The sequence below is a fragment of the Phymastichus coffea genome, unplaced genomic scaffold (genome assembly GCF_024137745.1).
Source record: "Phymastichus coffea isolate CEN01 unplaced genomic scaffold, Cenicafe_Pcof_1.1 PCOF00041, whole genome shotgun sequence".
Taxonomy (NCBI): domain Eukaryota; kingdom Metazoa; phylum Arthropoda; class Insecta; order Hymenoptera; family Eulophidae; genus Phymastichus; species Phymastichus coffea.
The window spans coordinates 558,466-577,748 of record NW_026706852.1 but is presented as its reverse complement, the minus strand read 5'-3'; the positions used below and the strand labels follow the sequence as shown (position 1 = coordinate 577,748).

The following is a 19,283-nucleotide window of genomic DNA, read 5'->3' as shown; positions in this document are numbered from 1 at the left end:
TAGAGACAATCAGTAAATCACCCAAATGACAGTTGACAACAATAGCGCCTGTTTCTAGGCTATTTGAGTTAAAGTTAAGAGCAACTTTTTGATATGTAATACCTTTTCTAATAAAAAAGATTATACCACCTTCTTTATCTATTATTCTATCAAAACGCAACGTGTTAAAATTATTAATAGTAAATTTTTTTTCCGGTTTCAACCAAGATTCACAAATTGTTATGATATCATAATCTGCTGCATATTTGTATAAAGCTAGCTTATTATTAATGCTTCTACTATTCCATTGTAGAATTTTTAAATTTTGAGAATCCATTATTAAGAATTGAAATTCTTGAAACAATAAATATTAAAGATAGTTTTGTAAGTATCTATATAAAAGCAGATTTACTATTTTTTGCGGTTAGTATACGACTTACGTGTAGAGTTACTTTGATTAGAAATAGACGATCTAGATGTTAATTTATTAATTGTAGATTGAAGTGACGAATTTGATGAATTCATCTTGGGCGAGTTCTGTTGTAGCTTCTGCGGCTGTGGGGATGACGACGAAGGTGTCTTTGGTGACAGCGATGTGCACGGCGTTAGCTCTTTCTTATTTGACTCGGTAGATTCTGAAACGACATTGTAGAATGAATTGAATGAATTTGAAGTATTTGAAGAGTTTCTTCCACCAAAATGTTTTGAATTGGTTATTTGAGATGTAGTTTTATTACAAGAGTCTTGAAAATCAAGCGAGCAGATCTGTGATTGAGTGTCTTCAATGTGCAACGTGTTATCTAATACTACTTCTGTTGTATTTTTACTATTAACTGGACTTTGTTCTTTAACAATATTGTTGAGCGTATCTTGATGTCTGCTTCTAATATTTGGGTAATGCTCTTTGGATCTAGGAGGGATTTGAATAAGAGGTGTAATAATCTTGCTTGCTTCTGAAAATGAAATATTATCATGTGCCATTAGAACATTGATTCTTAAATATTTCTGATAGACAGGGCAGGTAGAATCTATGCTTTTGTGAGGCCCGCTACAATTGGAGCACGACGGAATGTCTTTGGGGCATCTGCCATTATCAGTGTCAGTTTCGTGTTCTTCAAGACCACACATTATACAGCGTTTCTTACCTTTGCAAGTATTTGCAACATGTCCGAATTTCAAACAGTTATAGCATTGTCTTGGTTTTTGTACGTAAGGCTCAACAGAAGCTTTTACGTAGTATAGAACTATATCTTTTGGCAAGATTTGACCAGAGAAGGTCACCACAATAGTTTGGGTTTTTATCCACTTATCATCAGAGCCACTGGCGTTCCTATTCCTCCTACATTATCTTTTCACTTCTGTAATACCGACTGGTGATACAATAGCTTCTTTGATATCTTCTTCCTGTAAATCAAGAGGCACATTTCTAATTACGCATTTTCTAAATTTTCTATAGCCTGGTATAAATGTTTCCATATTGTGAGTTTCAAGAGATTTATCCGTGAGTATTTTATTAGCCTCTTCCCTTTTTGAAAAGAGGATTTCAACTTTAAATCTACCTCTGTTTTTAATGTCAATAATTTTTTATATTTTTTAAAAATAACGCTGCCAACTTTGAAAGCACTTAGACCTTCTTTGCTTTCGATTTTCCTCTTTATCCATACTCCAAAAGGGCTTTGATTGTCTGGTTTGAAGAATTCAGATGCTTTGTCTGATTTTGTAGTGATGTCATCTTGGTTAGCTGTATATGATCTCGTGGCGGGAATCTTATTCTTCATGGTTGGGTCGTCAGTGTAATCTGATCCTCCCCTGGACCTTTTTCTGTTCTTTGAGTCTTCAAATTCCATGGGTTCAGATAAATTTTTTCTATCTTCATTCATTTCTTAAAACTCAAACCGCCCGAAGGCGGGGGCTGATAAATGAATTTCGCTCAGAAGAGGTTATGAAACGGCCGGGAGGACCCGGCGTTTATATCAAGTTGAAAAAAAAGAGAAAAAACGTAGAAACTTAGGTTGTACGAGTTAATAAAATCAAACTACTTCTCAGGGAATACACAGCAATAACTTACGCCTATGCATTAGTTAAAAATGAAAGTTTAATGAGGTACTCGATCCACACCGCGTCGTAACTCACTCCGCCTCTATCATCGAGATAGCCGGAAGCCCCACATGTCGCCATCTAACGGGTGCAGAACTACTCATCGTCAAGATTGAACAAGCGCCACGAGTGTAAGTTACGCTGTAACAGATTATATGAGGGCTTACGTTAGTGTATGTGGCACCTACTGAATTAAATGATTTCCATGTTAATTTTGGTTAACTGAAATAACTGAATGAAACAATTGAAATAAATTTTTTCGAAAGAATAAATTTGAGCTCCGAATTCTAGCTACCAAAATTTTTTTTACTGTTTTCAGCAATAAGTTAATGACGCACAAACATATTTTTTATTATTTGAGAGAAGCCTAATCTAATAGTATAGCTGATTCGAAAAATATCCGAAATGTTTATTTTGGCTGGTAATTTATAAGGCTTTCTAATGGTTATTAAATTAAAAATATCCGGGATCTAGGATATATAGTATTGTTACGTCTTACGACGCATCCTTTTTTGTAACAAATGCACATTCATGAAATTCAAAACTGTTAAAATATTCGCACGTCAGCAAAAAGCTAACGAAACACGAGGTAAATGACACGCCTAAATAAAGTCACCAAACGTAAAATTTATATTCAGCAAAAACAAAATGTCACACCATATCGCAATACTGACCTGAAAAAGAGCTATAAAAGATATAAAAAGGAATGAACAAATTACTCTCGGCAGTTGATCAGTAGTCCGTCAGTCAGTCAATAAGTACCTGTAAGACTCAACTCCGTACACACCGATCCGACAATTGGTGATCATTTTACTTAATAAACTCGCGACTGTTACAAAGTAATATCGTGCAAGTAATTATTCAACAACCTACCCAAAACAATTCAACAAGCAGTTAGAGCCTGCTACATTTAAACAATTCAATAAGCAGTTAGAGCCTGCTACATTCATACAATTCAACAAGCAGTTAGAGCTTGCTACATTTTATCAACAATTAAAAGCTACGATTATCAAGGTAGTGCAATTATCAGACATACATTTCCACATACATTTATAATAAGTGAGACATATCCAACCACTAGTCAACATATTGGATCGTCTCATTCATTAGCTATTCGTAGTTGATGCACGAGACGTAACAATATGTACCAATGCGAAAACAGCCCGACACAAATAACATTTTATAAAAAAAATGATCACATCTCACGTATGTATAATTGTACTTCTCGAAAAAATAATTATTTGTTATTGTACCATTATATTTCTCATAAAAAATAAAAAATATCGTTATTGATAATTCACCTCCTATTTATTCACATAAAAGACATAATTAAGCAAAAATAAATTCACAGAAAAATTGTACCTCCTGTAGTCTAAATTGTACCATCAGTACAGTCCTATAAATTTGTTTCTAAAAGAAATAATAGGACAATTATAAAGCTCTACGCCTGCGCAAAGTGCATTTCCGGATGACATCCTTGTAAGTTGTAACAATTAGTGGTAATTTGTAATTATCCTATTATTTCTTTTAGAAACAAATTTATAGAATTGTACTGATGGTACAATTTAGACTACAGAAGATACAATTTTTCTGTGAATTTATTTTTGCTTAATTATGTCTTTTATGTGAATAAAAAGGAGGTGAGTTATCGATAACGATATTTTTTATTTTTTCTCAGAAATATAATAGTACAATAACAAATAATTATTTTTTCGAGAAGTACAATTAGACATACGTGAGATGTGATCATTTTTTTTTTATAAAATGTTATTTGTGTCGGGCTGTCTTCGCATCGGTGATATATGTTCTATGATCTACGATTCTATAAAAAATATTTCGTAAATAGTTCTGAAAACAGCATTGTTAAATCTTTTTAGCTATTTCATCCTATACAATATTTGTAAATTATTAGTTACCAAATTCATTGCTGTATATTTTATCTGGCAGCAAATTTTTGTGAGCTTTCCGTCACGACATTGTTGCTCATATTTTTTACGATCAGTCAGAAAAATGGTAAATGAAACTAATGACAGGTACGTATACTTTTTCATGGTTATAAATTCCGTATAATTGAAATGTAATCTATATCAAATAATATCAAAAATTTATATTATTATTATTGTATCTAAGATGTAATTTTTCACATTTTATAACATTATATATTTTCAAATGCCCATTACTATTACTAAAAAAAGAAACAAGTTTTCAACACTAAAGTAATAATAATATTATCTGCTCATTAATATGTCAAATATAATACATATTTTTTCAAATAATAGAATTGGTATTAATAATATAAACAATTTTAATTGTGGACCACCCTGTAATGATTCAATGTTAAGTGGCTTTGTTATATTTGATATACTTTCTACTGTTAATATTAATAATAAATATATTATATAAGTAAAAAATATAAGAACAAATGTTTATTATTTTTAAATTGTTTACAGTGAAGACTCTAAAAAAGTTGCAATAATAAGAGAAGTATATGATGGAGAAAATGCTCAAGAAAATTTTGAATATGAATTGGAGAGAGCTTTAGAATCTGAATGTCAATTAATTGTTATAGAACCATCAAAATTAGGAGATGAAACATCACGATGGATTTCAGTTGGTAATTGTTTACACAAAACCGCTGCACTTTCAGGTGTGACTGCAATTGTGACAGGTATATACTTATTTATGTATTGATAATCATAAGATATAAAACATTAGTATCATATCTTATCAATAAATATTTTGCAAGGCCTACTGTGGAGTGACCGGCCATTTATATGTAGTCCTTTTGGAGTAACAGCACTAATCTGTTGTGGTTTATACACAGTTTCTTGGCAATTTGATCCATGCTGCCAATATCAAGTAGAAACTGATACCAGCAAGCTACCCCATGTTGAAGTACTTGCAGTTCTAGGTCCATCTTCACCTACATTTCTAGTTAGAAAAGATGATACTAGAAGAAGGATTTTACATACTAGTATATCTGTTTTAGCTATGGGCATTAGTGCATGGAGGTTATATAGAGCTTTTAAATGAACATTTTACCAAACAGAACTATCAATAATTCATTATTTTATAGCAAATTGATTATTATGATAATCAAGGTGAAAAACTCTATGTGATTTTAAATTATATATTCCACAATGGTCTGTCAGGAACCATAAAGGAATAATCTATGACATCGTAGATAAAAGTTCTAGCAATTGTTTGCAACATTTATATATGTATATTGAATATATTTTGCTATTATAATCTAGGTCTTATTTTTTTATCATAAAAACAAGTATTTTTTCCTTATTATTTGTGATACTTACAATATATATGAACACAATTTCATGTTGTCAAATTAAAATAAACATACACGAGACATTAGTGATTTTTCTCTCTATACTTTGCTTCTACAATAGTTCATAAAAAATATATATAGGTAGTTAATGGTTAATAAAATTCTTTTTTTTTCGTAATTACATTTAAAAATAAATGTTAAAAATATAGCTACAGTTCATTTTATATAATATTTTCAAGTTTTTTTTTGTAAGAATCACTTAAAGATGAAACATTTTTTTAATTTTCAGTAAAATGTATATGCTTATATATAGTAATTACAGTGTGACTACTACTCATGAATAATATTGAGTCGATAAAATCATTAAGTGTAAGCAAAATGAATCAAGATCTTATTTCATTAAATTTAGTACTATACTATGTACATAATACGTGTATTCAAAATCGCCAAATGCAATCTTACATGAGATTTCAAGTTGTATTTTGATTTGAAACATATTCTTTGATAGTTTATAATTAGAGATTTCATCTGAAATTCCGTCCAAAACCAGGAATCAGAATATGAATGTCGAGTTCATATTCTAAAAGTGTATTTTGAGATATTAGTTGAAATCAAATCGGAAATCTCAGAAAACAATTACTATTCAAAATCTATAAGATTTTAATAATTGACAAGTTTTATTTTTTGCAAAAGACGAAGTATCATGTATATAAAATTAAAATAAAAAAATTTATCAAGATAAGCCCAAGTAGCAGAATTGTTTAAAAAATGTTACATTTTTATTTTTGGCAACCAATAAAAATATTGTAGAAATGCTGCCATAACCTTTCTTTCCAGAATAATGTTACCGGAAAAAATGATAGTTGAAAATTTTTCATTTTATGAAGCAGCCTTAGTGCAACATTTCTCCGAAATTATATAGCATGTTAGTGAAATATTGACTCAATCTCGCTAAGACTGTTTTTCAATGTTGAACAAGGCGTTTGCTGCAACATTTTAGCAAATATAAAACATTAAACAAACATCATTGTAACTCTACCTTACTAAAAATATTCTATTGGTAATTATTAAAGGTAGTTAAATTTTAATGAAATGCAATCATTTTCTTATGAAATAGAATATTTAAAATAATTTAGGCGATTGAGGAACCACCCAGTATTTTAATGTAAAAATTGAATATTTTCTTCGTCAGCGTATAAGTCATTCTAATAAAGATGTTATTATGAATCTTTTTAAAGTACTCAGTCATGAGCTTTCATTTTCTTCCTATTGAAAATAATGACGTCTTTCAGGGGCTGTCTACATGCTACCCCATACCGCTACCCCGTCCAAGGAGCAAAGAGCTTATACAGATAGAGTAGGCATGCCTGTAAGTGGGAATTTCCGCTGGAGTGAAAGAGAGAGACGATAGGGTTTACATTGCTATCTTTCTCTTCGATGGCGTACTGCGCATGCGTGACTACGGCATAAGGGTCTGTCCCCATCAGGCTTCCACGAGCACGCACGAGCACGTCCGAGCCGGCCGAGATTTTTTATGGGCACGCCATCTCTATAATTTCGTGTTCATGCGTTTCTCGTATTGGCTGCGTCCGATCGGGCTCGTTTATGTAGACGCAGCCATTCACTATGAAACTCGCCATTGGATACGAAATTATAGAGATGGCGTGCCCATAAAAAATCTCGGCCGGCTCGGACGTGTTCGGACGTGCTCGTGCGTGCTCGTGCGTGCTCGTGGAGGCCTGATGGAGACAGACCCTAACAGCTGTCACCGGATCACCGTCAGTCTTAACCTATATCTTAATGTTATTGTAGTAACTGCAAAAGTGCGAACTAAAGTTTAAATTGTTGAGCGGAATGTTTATTAAACATGGGTTTTAACTGTTGTTTGTGTAAAAAAGAACCAATACCTGGAGACATAACACGTAGTTTCCACAAGTAAGTTTTATACGAGTTGTCGGTTAATATAAGTATCTAATTAATAAAAAATATTTTGATGAACAAAGTGCATTAAAATACTGAAACATTTTGGTAATTTTAGTTAAAAAATATGTTATATTATTACAGATTTCCTAACGATAATGTACTCAAACAGAAATGGAAGGATATAACTGGAGTATCATCTGTAACCAAATATACAAAACTTTGCAGTGATCATTTTAGTAAAGATGTCTTTGTTAACTCAGATGGATATACAACCATAAGACGACTAGTCAGTACTGCAGTTCCTTGTTATCAGTTGCTACTGTTACCAGTACAAAATCGTCAAAGTAAGTGGATGTACAAATTGAACAATCTGATAGTATAGTGCTGTTATTAATGCAATTGTTGATTCACTTTCTACAAATAGTGCTAATCTACCAGGCAATTGTAATGATACAGTCAGCAATAACATTATGAAAGTTGGTGAACCTCTTGGCTGTGAAATAGTTGATTCATCTCTGTCTGTGGATACGAGTACTGATTCTTTTCATGAAGATTGTGGAAATGATTCTGAAAATTACCATTCAAGTATCAATGACAGTGTAAATGTATCAAGTAAGGAAAAAATAAAAGAATCCAACGAAACTTTTGTGAAGGATGGTTCTGAAGTCTCCATGACAAATACAAATGATGCCGAGTTAAAAAGGTAGACGTAAAAAAAATCAATATTAACTGTCACATCTATGTATACTTATCATAGTGCATACTGCATGTGCTTTACATTTCAGGCAGCTGCCTCTTACTAATATTTCAGATATCTCTCCTAATAAACGGTTCAAAGCATCGGCGTCACTTAAAAGTTGTGGTAATATCAAAAGGTAAATATCAATATGATTTTTAAATATTCGTACATTCACTCTCGGTACTTGTTGTTTTAAGAAACACTCTACTTGATGGTTTAAATGGTGTAGAGTCTAGTCCTGCTAAAGATTTTGCCAACAATTTGAACTCGAATTCAATTTGTGCAAATTTAAAAAGGTAAACTATACGTCTTTTTACTTTAACTGTTATCCTTGACTTTTTTTAGAGATCACAAACCTTATTTCTCGAAAAAAAATTATATATTTTTTAGAAGCCAGTCGTCGCGTATTGACGTTTCACACATTCCTCTCACTAAAAAAATTCGTTTTTTCGATGGATCTCAACCACAGTCGTTGTCAATCGAAGACTGTAAATCTCACGAGGCGTGGATTAAAGTTTTAAAGCTTCATATCCTTCAAAAAAGAAGGTGTGACAGTATACGTAAGAAGACAAAACGACACGAGAAGAAGATTGGTAACATTTAGGAACTTGTTGCTAAATTGAAAGAGGAAAATGCTACGGCTGCAGCCGAGTATCTGCAGGTTATTTTATCAAAAGTACTTTGAGGCGCATGTTTTTATTGTTATTAATTACATATTCCTGCGTCGTCAATGAATATGACAAAATTATGAGTTTTTTTTATATCTATTGAATCATGAATTGATATCATATTTCGATAATAATTGATAATCAGCTGTCGGAATAATTGATTTTTATACTTTTATATGTATATTTTTCTAACTATACATCTGTTAAACATATAATTACGTAATTAATTCATTAGTTTTAATTGGAGAATATGTAGTTTCTAACCAAACATCAATTATATATATTGTGACGGTAAACGTCAAATTAGCGCTGATAATCTAACTTAATTGCTGCATCTGAGGGCAGCACCTACCGGGGGGACGAAATATGTAACGAAGGAATTCGATACGCGAGCAGACGGAACGCGCGCGATTGAAACCGAACTAGTGAAGCACTGACCATCATTGGGTTCGTCCGCTTTCATTTCGCTATCGACGATCTACGTGCCGTTAACGCCAACACATTAAAAGAAGGACGTACAGATCAGTACCTGCTAGCTGTGACCGCTATCGTTAAGGTGCCCTTCAGCAGCCCAGGGGAGAGACCTGAGCCAGCGAGGAAGCGCAAACCTCCAGGAGACCGGCAGAGTATGTGTGGTTTCGCCGTCGAGGGCGAAACCGTGTGTGCGCGCATTCGCGATCGGCGACAAACGAACGAAAACAATTCCGCGCAGTGTGTGAATCTATCGCTTTCTCCGTACGCCTGCGATAATAAGGTAAGCTGGCCAGCTTAATCTCGCGATCGCGGTTGCATGGTTAACAAATAAAGTATCGTTTCCGAAGCGTGCATGTAATAGCGATATTGACTAAGCGCAGCGAGCGTCCCGACATTGTACGTTGTCGATGAGCGAGCGTCGATGTAAACAAACGCGCGGGCCGACTTTGTGTAGTATTTGAGCAATAATAAAAGGTTTAGTCCGCATTATTAACAAGTGTTTTTCCGACTCGCTCACACCTTACAGCTTCCACTCAATTGATTATAGGTTATTAAGAATTATTGGTTGACTGGCGCCTGTCTTCGCATGCTCTCCGGACCGCATTTTGAGCATAGATAATTACTTTCGCCCTTTTGATTTAATTACGCGAATAAAATATAATTAAACGGTTTTACCCCGATACAATATATATACATCAACTTTCATAACTAATATTTGTTTAATCTGTTTCTTTTTCTCGAATTCACATTATGAGAATACTTTTGTTGTAATTAACAAATTAAATAACCATGAAATTTTAACTGTACGTCACTGTAGTTCCCATGAACAAATATAATAAGTATTATATTGTATCACTGTACATACATCGACTATTATAATAATTATTTTTCGAACATATATTAAGATAATTTTTTCTTGTTAACTACTAAGCCCAATAAACAAATTTATTATTTAATTCGATGACAACAGTTATTTTTAAAATTAATGATGATTAAGAAATAAGTAAAATAGAAATAAAGAAATGAAAAAAATACGCATGAGGTTATATAAATACATCACTGCACACCTTTTCTATATAATAATTTCTGAATTTGAATTTATCATCTGATTTTTTTAGGAACTTATAGTAAGATAATTTTTTTTTATGAATTAATAAATAAAGTAAATAGATGTATTATTTAGTTATAATTCGATAATAATAATTAGTTTTGGAAGTAATTAAGATGTAAATACTTAAGTATATGGGCAAACCTCTGAAGTTGCTGATTTTTATACTTTGTTAGCCATCTCAGAATATTTATTTATTTAATTTATTTCAGAACATAATACGAGGTGTGTTCAAAAAGTAACGAGAATTTTTAAATTTCGCGGGTTTGGAGAGTCCGCTTGTATAAAATTTTTCTTTTTATTATGTTGGTACACATGCCCCTGAAGTACAATAAAATTTTCAGCAATATTCATTGCTTACTTTTTAAGTGGCAGCCGCTAACGTTAGACGTGTTTTTCGAACTCGGCGATTTTCGTTTGTGAAAAAAAATGGATCAAAGAATTTGTATTAAATTTTGCGTAAAAAATGAAATAAAGTGTAGTAAAGTTTGTCAAATGTTAACAAAGGCATATAGTAAGTCTGCTATGAGTAAAGCAAGGATTTATGAGTGGTATAAGCGTTTCCAAGATGGCCACGAAAACGTGAAAAAAGTGAAAGAAATGGTTATGAACGATCGCCGAATCACAATCAGAGAAGTCGCTGATGATGTTGGCATATCAGTTGGCTCATGCCATCAAATTTTTTCGAATGTTTTGGGTATGAAACGTGTGGCAGCAAAATTCGTTCCAAAATTGTTGAATTTCGAACAAAAACAGCGGCGAATGGAAGTTGCTCAGGAGTCGCTAAATGAAGTCAATAACGATGCAGAACTACTAAAACGTGTTATAACAGGTGACGAAACATGGGTTTACGGATATGATGTCGAAACTAAGGCTCAATCGTCCCAGTGGAGGCATTCTGGATCGCCAAGACCGAAAAAGGCTCGACAAGTGCGGTCGAATGTGAAGGTTATGCTCACTGTGTTCTTCGATTTTAATGGCATAGTGCATTATGAATTCTTGCCACAAGGTCAAAAAATCAATAAGCAGTACTACCTACAAGTTCAACGTCGTTTGCGTGAAGCAATCCGAAAAAAACGCCCGGATTTGTGGCAAAACAATTCATGGCTTTTGCACCACGATAATGCGCCTGCTCACACTTCATTGCTTGTTCGTGAATTTTTGGCCGAAATCGAAACTGTTACGATGCCTCAGCCTCCATATTCCCCAGATATGGCTCCATGTGACTTTTTTCTATTTCCAAAAATAAAGAGAACATTAAAAGGCCGTCGTTTTACAAGCATAGATGACATTAAAAGCGAATCGCTGAAAGAGCTAAAAGCTATTACAAAGATCGAGTTTCAAAAGTGTTTCGAGGATTGGAAAAAGCGTTGGCATAAGTGTATTGTATCCGAAGGGGACTACTTTGAAGGCGACAACATTAATGTAGATGAATAAATAAATATTTTTTTCATAAAACGAAAATTCTCGTTATTTTTTGAACATACCTCGTATATAAGTGAAAATTTAAATTTTTAAAACGATTGAACTTAAACTTTGTACAAATTCAATTTGTTATCCCGAAATGTTCTAAAAATAGTACTTTTTCAAAATTTTTCAGTAGTTTTGCTTGGAATTTATTTGCGGGATAAAAGTAAGGGCTAAAGCAATAACAACTTCGTAGATTTGCCCATATACAATGAGAAAAAAAATTGTTGAAATCTTATGACTACATCGTACTTTTGATAACTTTTTTTTATGCCATAAGGAATTTTTCTTTTTTCATACTTAGGAACTCCCTGAGCACGTCAAACAATTAATTTCAAGAATGAAAAATAACGAATCTACTAGCCCCTTTCCTGCGCATCTGAAAACTTTTGCAAGAAGTCTGCATTTTCATTCACCAGCAGCATATGACATGGTACGTAAAAGTTTCTTAAAGTGTTTACCTTGTGTAGAAACACTGAACAGATGGAATTGCTCAAAAAATTACAAACCGGGAATATTGGAGGTTGTTATAAAACATGTGTCTGAAATGGTAAAAAAAGAATCTAAAATAAGAAAAAAATCCGTATTTAATTTGACTTTTGATGAAATGAATATTAAAGAATGGTCACATTATTGTAATTAATCGAAAGAATGGAAAGGTTTGGAAGATTTTGGTGGACAGTTAAATGAAGCAGATAATGAAGTAAAAATAAGAAAAGCCAAGAAAACCTTAGTTTTTATGTTGGTTAACATTAATGGTGGATTCAAAGCCTCTGTAGCCTACTATTTATTGAATTCTGTGTCTGGAGAAGGAAAATCAATCCTGCTACGTGATTTATTAATTTTATTACATGAAAATGAAATAACAGTTGCGAGTGTTACTTTTGATGGTGACGAATCGAATATAAAATCCGTAATATTGTTAGGTGCGAACTTCGACTATTACAATAAGGAAGCTTTTCGACCTTATTATCCTCATCCTGCGACAGATAAACCTGTATACGTTTTTTTTGACGTGTGCCATATGCTAAAACTAGTTTGAAATTATTTGGCTTTGAAAGGACCGCTTATATATGACGAGCAAGAAATTATTGATTGGGTTCACATAAAGAATTTGAATGAGAATCAATATAGCGAGGGGCTACACTGCGCATGCAAAATAAAAAATCGTCACATTTATTTTCATAATGAAAAAATGAAAGTATTTTTGGCAGCTCAGGTATGAGTAACAGCACAGCAGCAGCTTTGTTGCTCTTAAGTTCAGAATTAAAAGATTCATTATTTAAAGATGCTGCTGCTACAGCTGCGTGTTGTAAATCATTTGATGAGATGTTTGACATTCTCAATAGCAAAAATAAATTTTGTAAAACGCCGAATCGAAGAGCTACGACAGAGAAAGATCTACCCGAACTGCGAAAGAAAATTGATGATTTTAAAAAATATGTTGAAAAATTAGAAATCAGTGATCAAGTAAAAGTAACTACTAAACAAAAAATGAAAGTTAATGATGAGAACGAAAGTAATAATATTCGAAATAATATGCAATCTGATGTTAGTACGACAACACGGGTTGTTGAAAAAATAATACCAGTGTTGAAATGCAAAAGTGTCAGAACTGGATTTTTGGGTTTTATTATTTGCCTCGAAAGTTTTTACGCTCTTTGTGAAAAATTGTTTAAAGAGAAAGCTGCCGATTATGTTTTAGGATATAAATTTTCTCAAGACCACGTTGAGATGTTTTTTGCGCTGATTAGGCGTATGAACGGATTCTGTAACAATCCGACTACTGTACACTTTCAGTCGGCATTTAAAAAATTGTTATTGAATAATATAAATGTTACTGTACCTGCAAGTGCAAATTGTTCACCACAAGATGAGACAATGTTAATTTCAGATGGGTGTGGTGATATTGTTCAGAATATTAAATAAAAAATGGAAGCAAAAAAAGAAAAAACTGTAATGCAAGCAAAATCTACAAGAAAAAGAGTTACGAATCCAAATGTAAGTAAAATGATTGCATTTAAAGTAAACGAAAATTTATATTCAAATTTTAATATACTGGAACATGATTATTCAAAAACCGATGCTTGGATTGAGACAGAATATCAAGATGATATTGTTAAGCATACAGCAGGAGCTTAAAATTAGCAGGAGCAGGAGCTTACTCTATCAAAACTAAATTACATTGCGATACGTGTATAAAAATGCTACAAGCAGCTCCATCATCCAAATCAAAATTATCCATTCTTAAAAATCGAGGTGGCTTAATTTTTGCATCAGATGATGTAAATTTAACCTGTCGTTTAACTGAAAAAATTATCAGGCAAAATAAAAATATTTTATTATCTAAAAATATAAATTATAAACTTGTAACACGAACTTTCAAAATTCTACCACCACATTTATTCGATAATGGTGCACTTATGTTAGAACAAGAACCCTTGTACGATCACAGACAGCAACTGATTTATTTGATTATACAAAATTATGTCGATAAGCGATTGAAACATGAAAGCGATAAACAAAACGACATTCAAAATAGAGTTAGAATGTTTTATAATAAATTAACTATTTTTAAAGGTCAGTTGTTCTTTTGATATCGAAGCCAAATATACTCAGTGATATTATTTGCAACGCCAAATAATCATAGCAATATTACGATGTTATAAACTAATAAAGGCTATTTATTGGTCAGATTATATAGTGAAACGATTGAACCATTGTCTAACTTATTTAACGAAATGTGATTGATGGTTATAAGTTAGCCAACCCCGCCAGAAATATAGGTACGAATATCATACGGAGATAGAATTGAAACCGTACGTATTTCCGTACAGAATCCGTACAGCAACCGTGGCGCTCACGTACTTTTTCCATACGTCTACCGCACGGCTACCGTACGGTGATATTCCGAAAAAAACCGTACGTTTTCCGTACATTTCTCGTACGAATTCCGCAAGAATTTTGTACGTAATTAATATGAATTTTGTATGAAATCCGTACGGATTAACCTAAATTTTCTACAAAAAATTATTTATAAATTTTGTTTTTTTAATATTTATTGAGGTACCTTATCAAATAATACAATCAATATATCAAATCATATTGTTTTTATTACTGTATTAAAATACAATCAATGCTTGATGACAGATATTGGATGTTGACAAAAATACAAGTGTACCTTATTTTGAAAGCTTATAAACAAAGTATAAAAATTATTTTATAAGAAATAACAATTTGATAAAATATGATAAAGATTTAAGTTACAATGAAATAAACATATTAGTAAAATTTAAAACTGTTCAAACAAAGTTTAAAATATTGTTTTAGATCATTATGATAATAATAATAATAAATAACAGAATTAATCCGTTTTAAACCACTTAAACTCAACTAGAATAATAATAAATATTAATATTTAATTTAATGAAAGTCTTGATTTAATCATCACTGTATTTTGATGTTTTTGTATTTCTAACGAAATGGGCAGATGACATATAAGTAATTTTCTTTGGGTTTTTTTCTGCAAACTTTTTGAATTCAGATGATATTTTATTAGACAATATGATCCTTACGGTACTGATTATTGCGTCCATCGGTCTGGTTTGCAATAGTTCTATGCATTTCGTATTTATCCAATATTTAAGGCAATCTACAAATAAATATATTTAGTATATAATATATGTAATAGAAAATGCCATTTATTAAGAGCAAAAATTACGTACGTTTTATGACTTTTATCTCAATATCTGTGACTTGTCTCCTCGGTGAATTGTTAACAACTTTCATAAAAGGTTTTAATTGTAAAAATAATTGCAAGATTTCCTTGCCAAACATCTCGTCTGCTAAATGCGATATAAATGAGTATTCATCTGATGACTCATATTTGGCTTTTTTCCAATCAGTGTACAGTATGTTTACATTCCAACCTAAATGAATGTATCCGACTGGCTGTAAAACCGTTGAATATTTATTATTAATTCCTTTAAACTCGAAATTCAAATTTTTATATGAAACCAACCTTATGGCAATTCGGATTCATCACTTCAAAACGTTCGAAGACTGCACGCTCTTCAGTGGTACCGTCATCGGAATCAGAATCCTGTGACGATATTGCGTGAAATCGATCCGCATCACTAGTACTGCTATGATTCATTTGATAACTAACTCCTGTATCCTTTAATTGAGGGTTAAATCTTTGTGCGTTTCTTATTTTTTTTCTGTATCTTTGAGTTAATTGTTTCGGCCTTGAATGTGAGTGATTATTTTCATCTTCAGAATAGTTACTGTTTACGTTATTTCCAGTTTTTAGTGTACCAAATACTGAGAAATTGGAACCTGAAATTAATAAACATATATTAACATATAGCATATTGAATTTTATAAAAATATCAAAATTATTTAGTGCATTGTTATCAATTACCAGGTAAATTATTTTTTTCTCGAGAATGGTTGTGAGATGAGTTTTTTGGACCTAGAGGAGTTCTTTTAGGACAATGGATAACGTTTTGTCCACAATTTAATATTCTGTTATCAAGTGCTTGGTTGATATCCATTTCAACTGTAGAAAGACAGTCATCTCGGAGCATAGTGTCGGTATTCAACAAAATATTAGCTCTTCTTTCATGCTCGGGATTATCTTCTTGAGTTGAGCTATTTGTAGCATTTTGTTCCTAGAATAATTTAATAAATAATATATATGTGGGTCATTTCACGACAACTCAAGTCCAAATTTTTTTTTCGTTTTTTATTGCATAAACATGTTCCATTTCTACCAAAACGTATGCTCAAAAGTTTCAGATTTTTAAATTCAAAATCCAGGCTAGGGTAAGCACTTGAATATGGAATTTTCTCATTTTTTTTTAAATGTCAATTTCAATATTTTTTTTACCCATGAAGGAGTGCTTTTAGGTAAAAAAGAATAGCCAAAACAATATATACTTATAGAAACTTGAAATCCAAAAAAAATCTTAGCGCTACCAGATTTCACTTGGACATAACATAGAACAATTGATAATGGTATAAATGTACAAATCACTCGAATAGACAAAAACTTACAATTTACTATCCATACTATTTACACGAATAGAGACATATATCTATTTACATATATCAATTACTCGTATATAGCCACAAGCTCAGTAGTGAATTGTGTAACTAACAACTATAACTTACTTTTTGGCTATTCGAGTGATTCATACATGTATATCATTATTAATTGTTCTATGTTGAATCCACATGAAACCTGGTACCGCTAAGATTTTTTTGGATTTTAAATTTCTGCAGGTATGCTGTTTGGGCTATACTGTTTTACCTAAAAGCACTCCTTCATGGGTAAAAAAATAGTGAAATTGACGTTTAAAAATAAAAGAGAAAATTCCATTTTTCAAGTGCTTACCCTAGCCTGGATTTTGAATTTAAAAATCTGAAAAAATTTGAGCGTACGTTTTGGTAGCAATTGAACATATTCATGCAATAAAAAAAAATTCGACTTGCTGATATATACATATATATATATAAGTTTCTAAGTATAGTAGCAAAGATTATTATAATTTTATTACCGATCGAGTGACTTTTTTTCGTGGAGGTTCATAGTCACTTGCCTCACTCTCATCAGTTGATTGTTCGTTTTGGCTAGTACAGTCGGATACAGTTTTATCACATTCTAATAGGTCACTATTATTAAACCTTGTCATTTTTAATCTTTTATTCCTGTGTATTTTTTTGAAGTTCAATATTTGTTCATCTAAAAATGAAAATTTCCTTCATAAAGCAATTTATAAAATTATTTTTACAAACTTGTACTTACGGCCTAACTCAATTATTTGAATAGCACTGTATCTACGAGAAGATCCCAATCTTCCAGCATAAAGCCTCTCCTTTTCAAAATCATTGGGCATATCAGGTGGTATGTTTTTGAACTCTGACACATGATTTAGTGGAATAACCTCCTGATTTTTGGTTTGTTTGAAAAGAACCAGAGCATGAGTAATGTTGTTATAAATATTTATAAAACTAGCACACTCTGGAAAACCTGTTAACAATAAATAAGAAAAGTTCACTCATAATGATATCTAACGTAAATAACATAAACATATAAATACTTGTAACGTACATCCCAAGACCAAGATCTGGATTTCGTTTTGTACATGGCTATGCTCATCATCACCAGTAATTTTTGTAAAATATTTTTCCCATTGACTGAAATCTGATCTATTTTCTGGATTGAATTTTTCAATACTGTTAATGTTTATTACTTGTAATGAATCGTTATCAGTAGAACGTATAAGGGCACAATCAATGTTACTTTTCCACTTTTCAAAGGCAGCTATTACATCCTCGTATTCTGTAATCATAATAACAATATTATAATTTCATTCTACTCAATAAAACTTACTTGCTCGAGATTTTACCTCCTAGCGCATAAATGTACACATCCTCAAAATCCTCTTCGCCCTCTTTTTTACCATGATAAATATTGTACTCTAAGTATTGATTGACATGAATTGGCGGAGTATCTTGAAAATGCTCAATATGTTTAACAGCGATAACAGCTATTTCTCCTCTAATTAAAAAATTCACTATAGCATATCTAATTTCAGATGTCTGGGCTGCAACATAAGACTTTTCCATCTCATTTTCTCCTAGAAAATAAAGAAAGAGTCTTAAAATGATAGTTTATAAATTATTGCTACATTTTTCATTCATGAACTCAGCACACAATGAAAATTCATAAAACATACTGTATTTATAAAATATACTCACTTCCTAAAGCTAAAAGGATAACCTCCCCAGAAGAGCACTTGCTGCTATTGCTTTTAATAAATTTACTCCTTGAAAAGTTATTTTTATTTTCAGGCACTACAAAATCACATAACTCTTCAACAGTGACGACATGTAAACAATTCAAGTCCCAAACTAAAGCGTGTGATATTGCTTTAGCCATGTTTGTTAAAGTGATAAACAAAAAACACACTGATCTTTTCACAAACCGCAACTATGATAATTGCTTCGTAAATACACTATTGATTTAATAATTTAACGAAATACTATATAAGAATTTGATTCTGCAATGCTCTTTGTGTTCGCGCCGTTGTCTTACCTTTAGCCGGCCGTCAGAGACATTGAGAAAAAGTATACTGTTGGTATATAGTGCATGAAGACTATATGTACTTGAGTAGTCTGCGCATGGTTATATCGTGGCAGAGAATATAGAATGACTCGAGGTCGAGATTCTGGCTTTGTTAGGCTTTGTTTTGACAAAGCGGATTTTTTTAATAGACTTGTTTTTATTATAAAAATATGGCTAACAGGCCTAAAAAATATAAAAAATATTTGGACACAGGAAAGAGTCCTCCAAAATCAACGAAATATGATCATGCAGCCAAAAAAAAGTGCATACCAAATAGCAGCGGCTCTGATACTGACGATATGGAGGTTAGTTTTATTATACAAAATACAATTATTGTTTTAATCTTTTCATAATTAAAGTAACTGTGGTGCATTTGTTCATAAATTAAGCAAATGAAATTTATTTAAAAACTG

The 19,283-nt window shown here is 31.9% G+C and overlaps 1 protein-coding gene across 1 annotated transcript; it reads left to right on the top strand.

Annotated features, from left to right (window-relative positions):
* Window positions 1-3,874: 3,874 nt before the first annotated feature.
* Window positions 3,875-5,472, top strand: LOC131664160 (transmembrane protein 11 homolog, mitochondrial). The gene is made up of 3 exons (XM_058935051.1): window positions 3,875-4,109; window positions 4,527-4,744; window positions 4,823-5,472. Exons 1-3 carry the CDS (start codon window positions 4,087-4,089, stop codon window positions 5,107-5,109), a joined length of 528 nt encoding a protein of 175 aa, XP_058791034.1. The 5' UTR covers window positions 3,875-4,086; the 3' UTR covers window positions 5,110-5,472.
* Window positions 5,473-19,283: the final 13,811 nt, after the last annotated feature.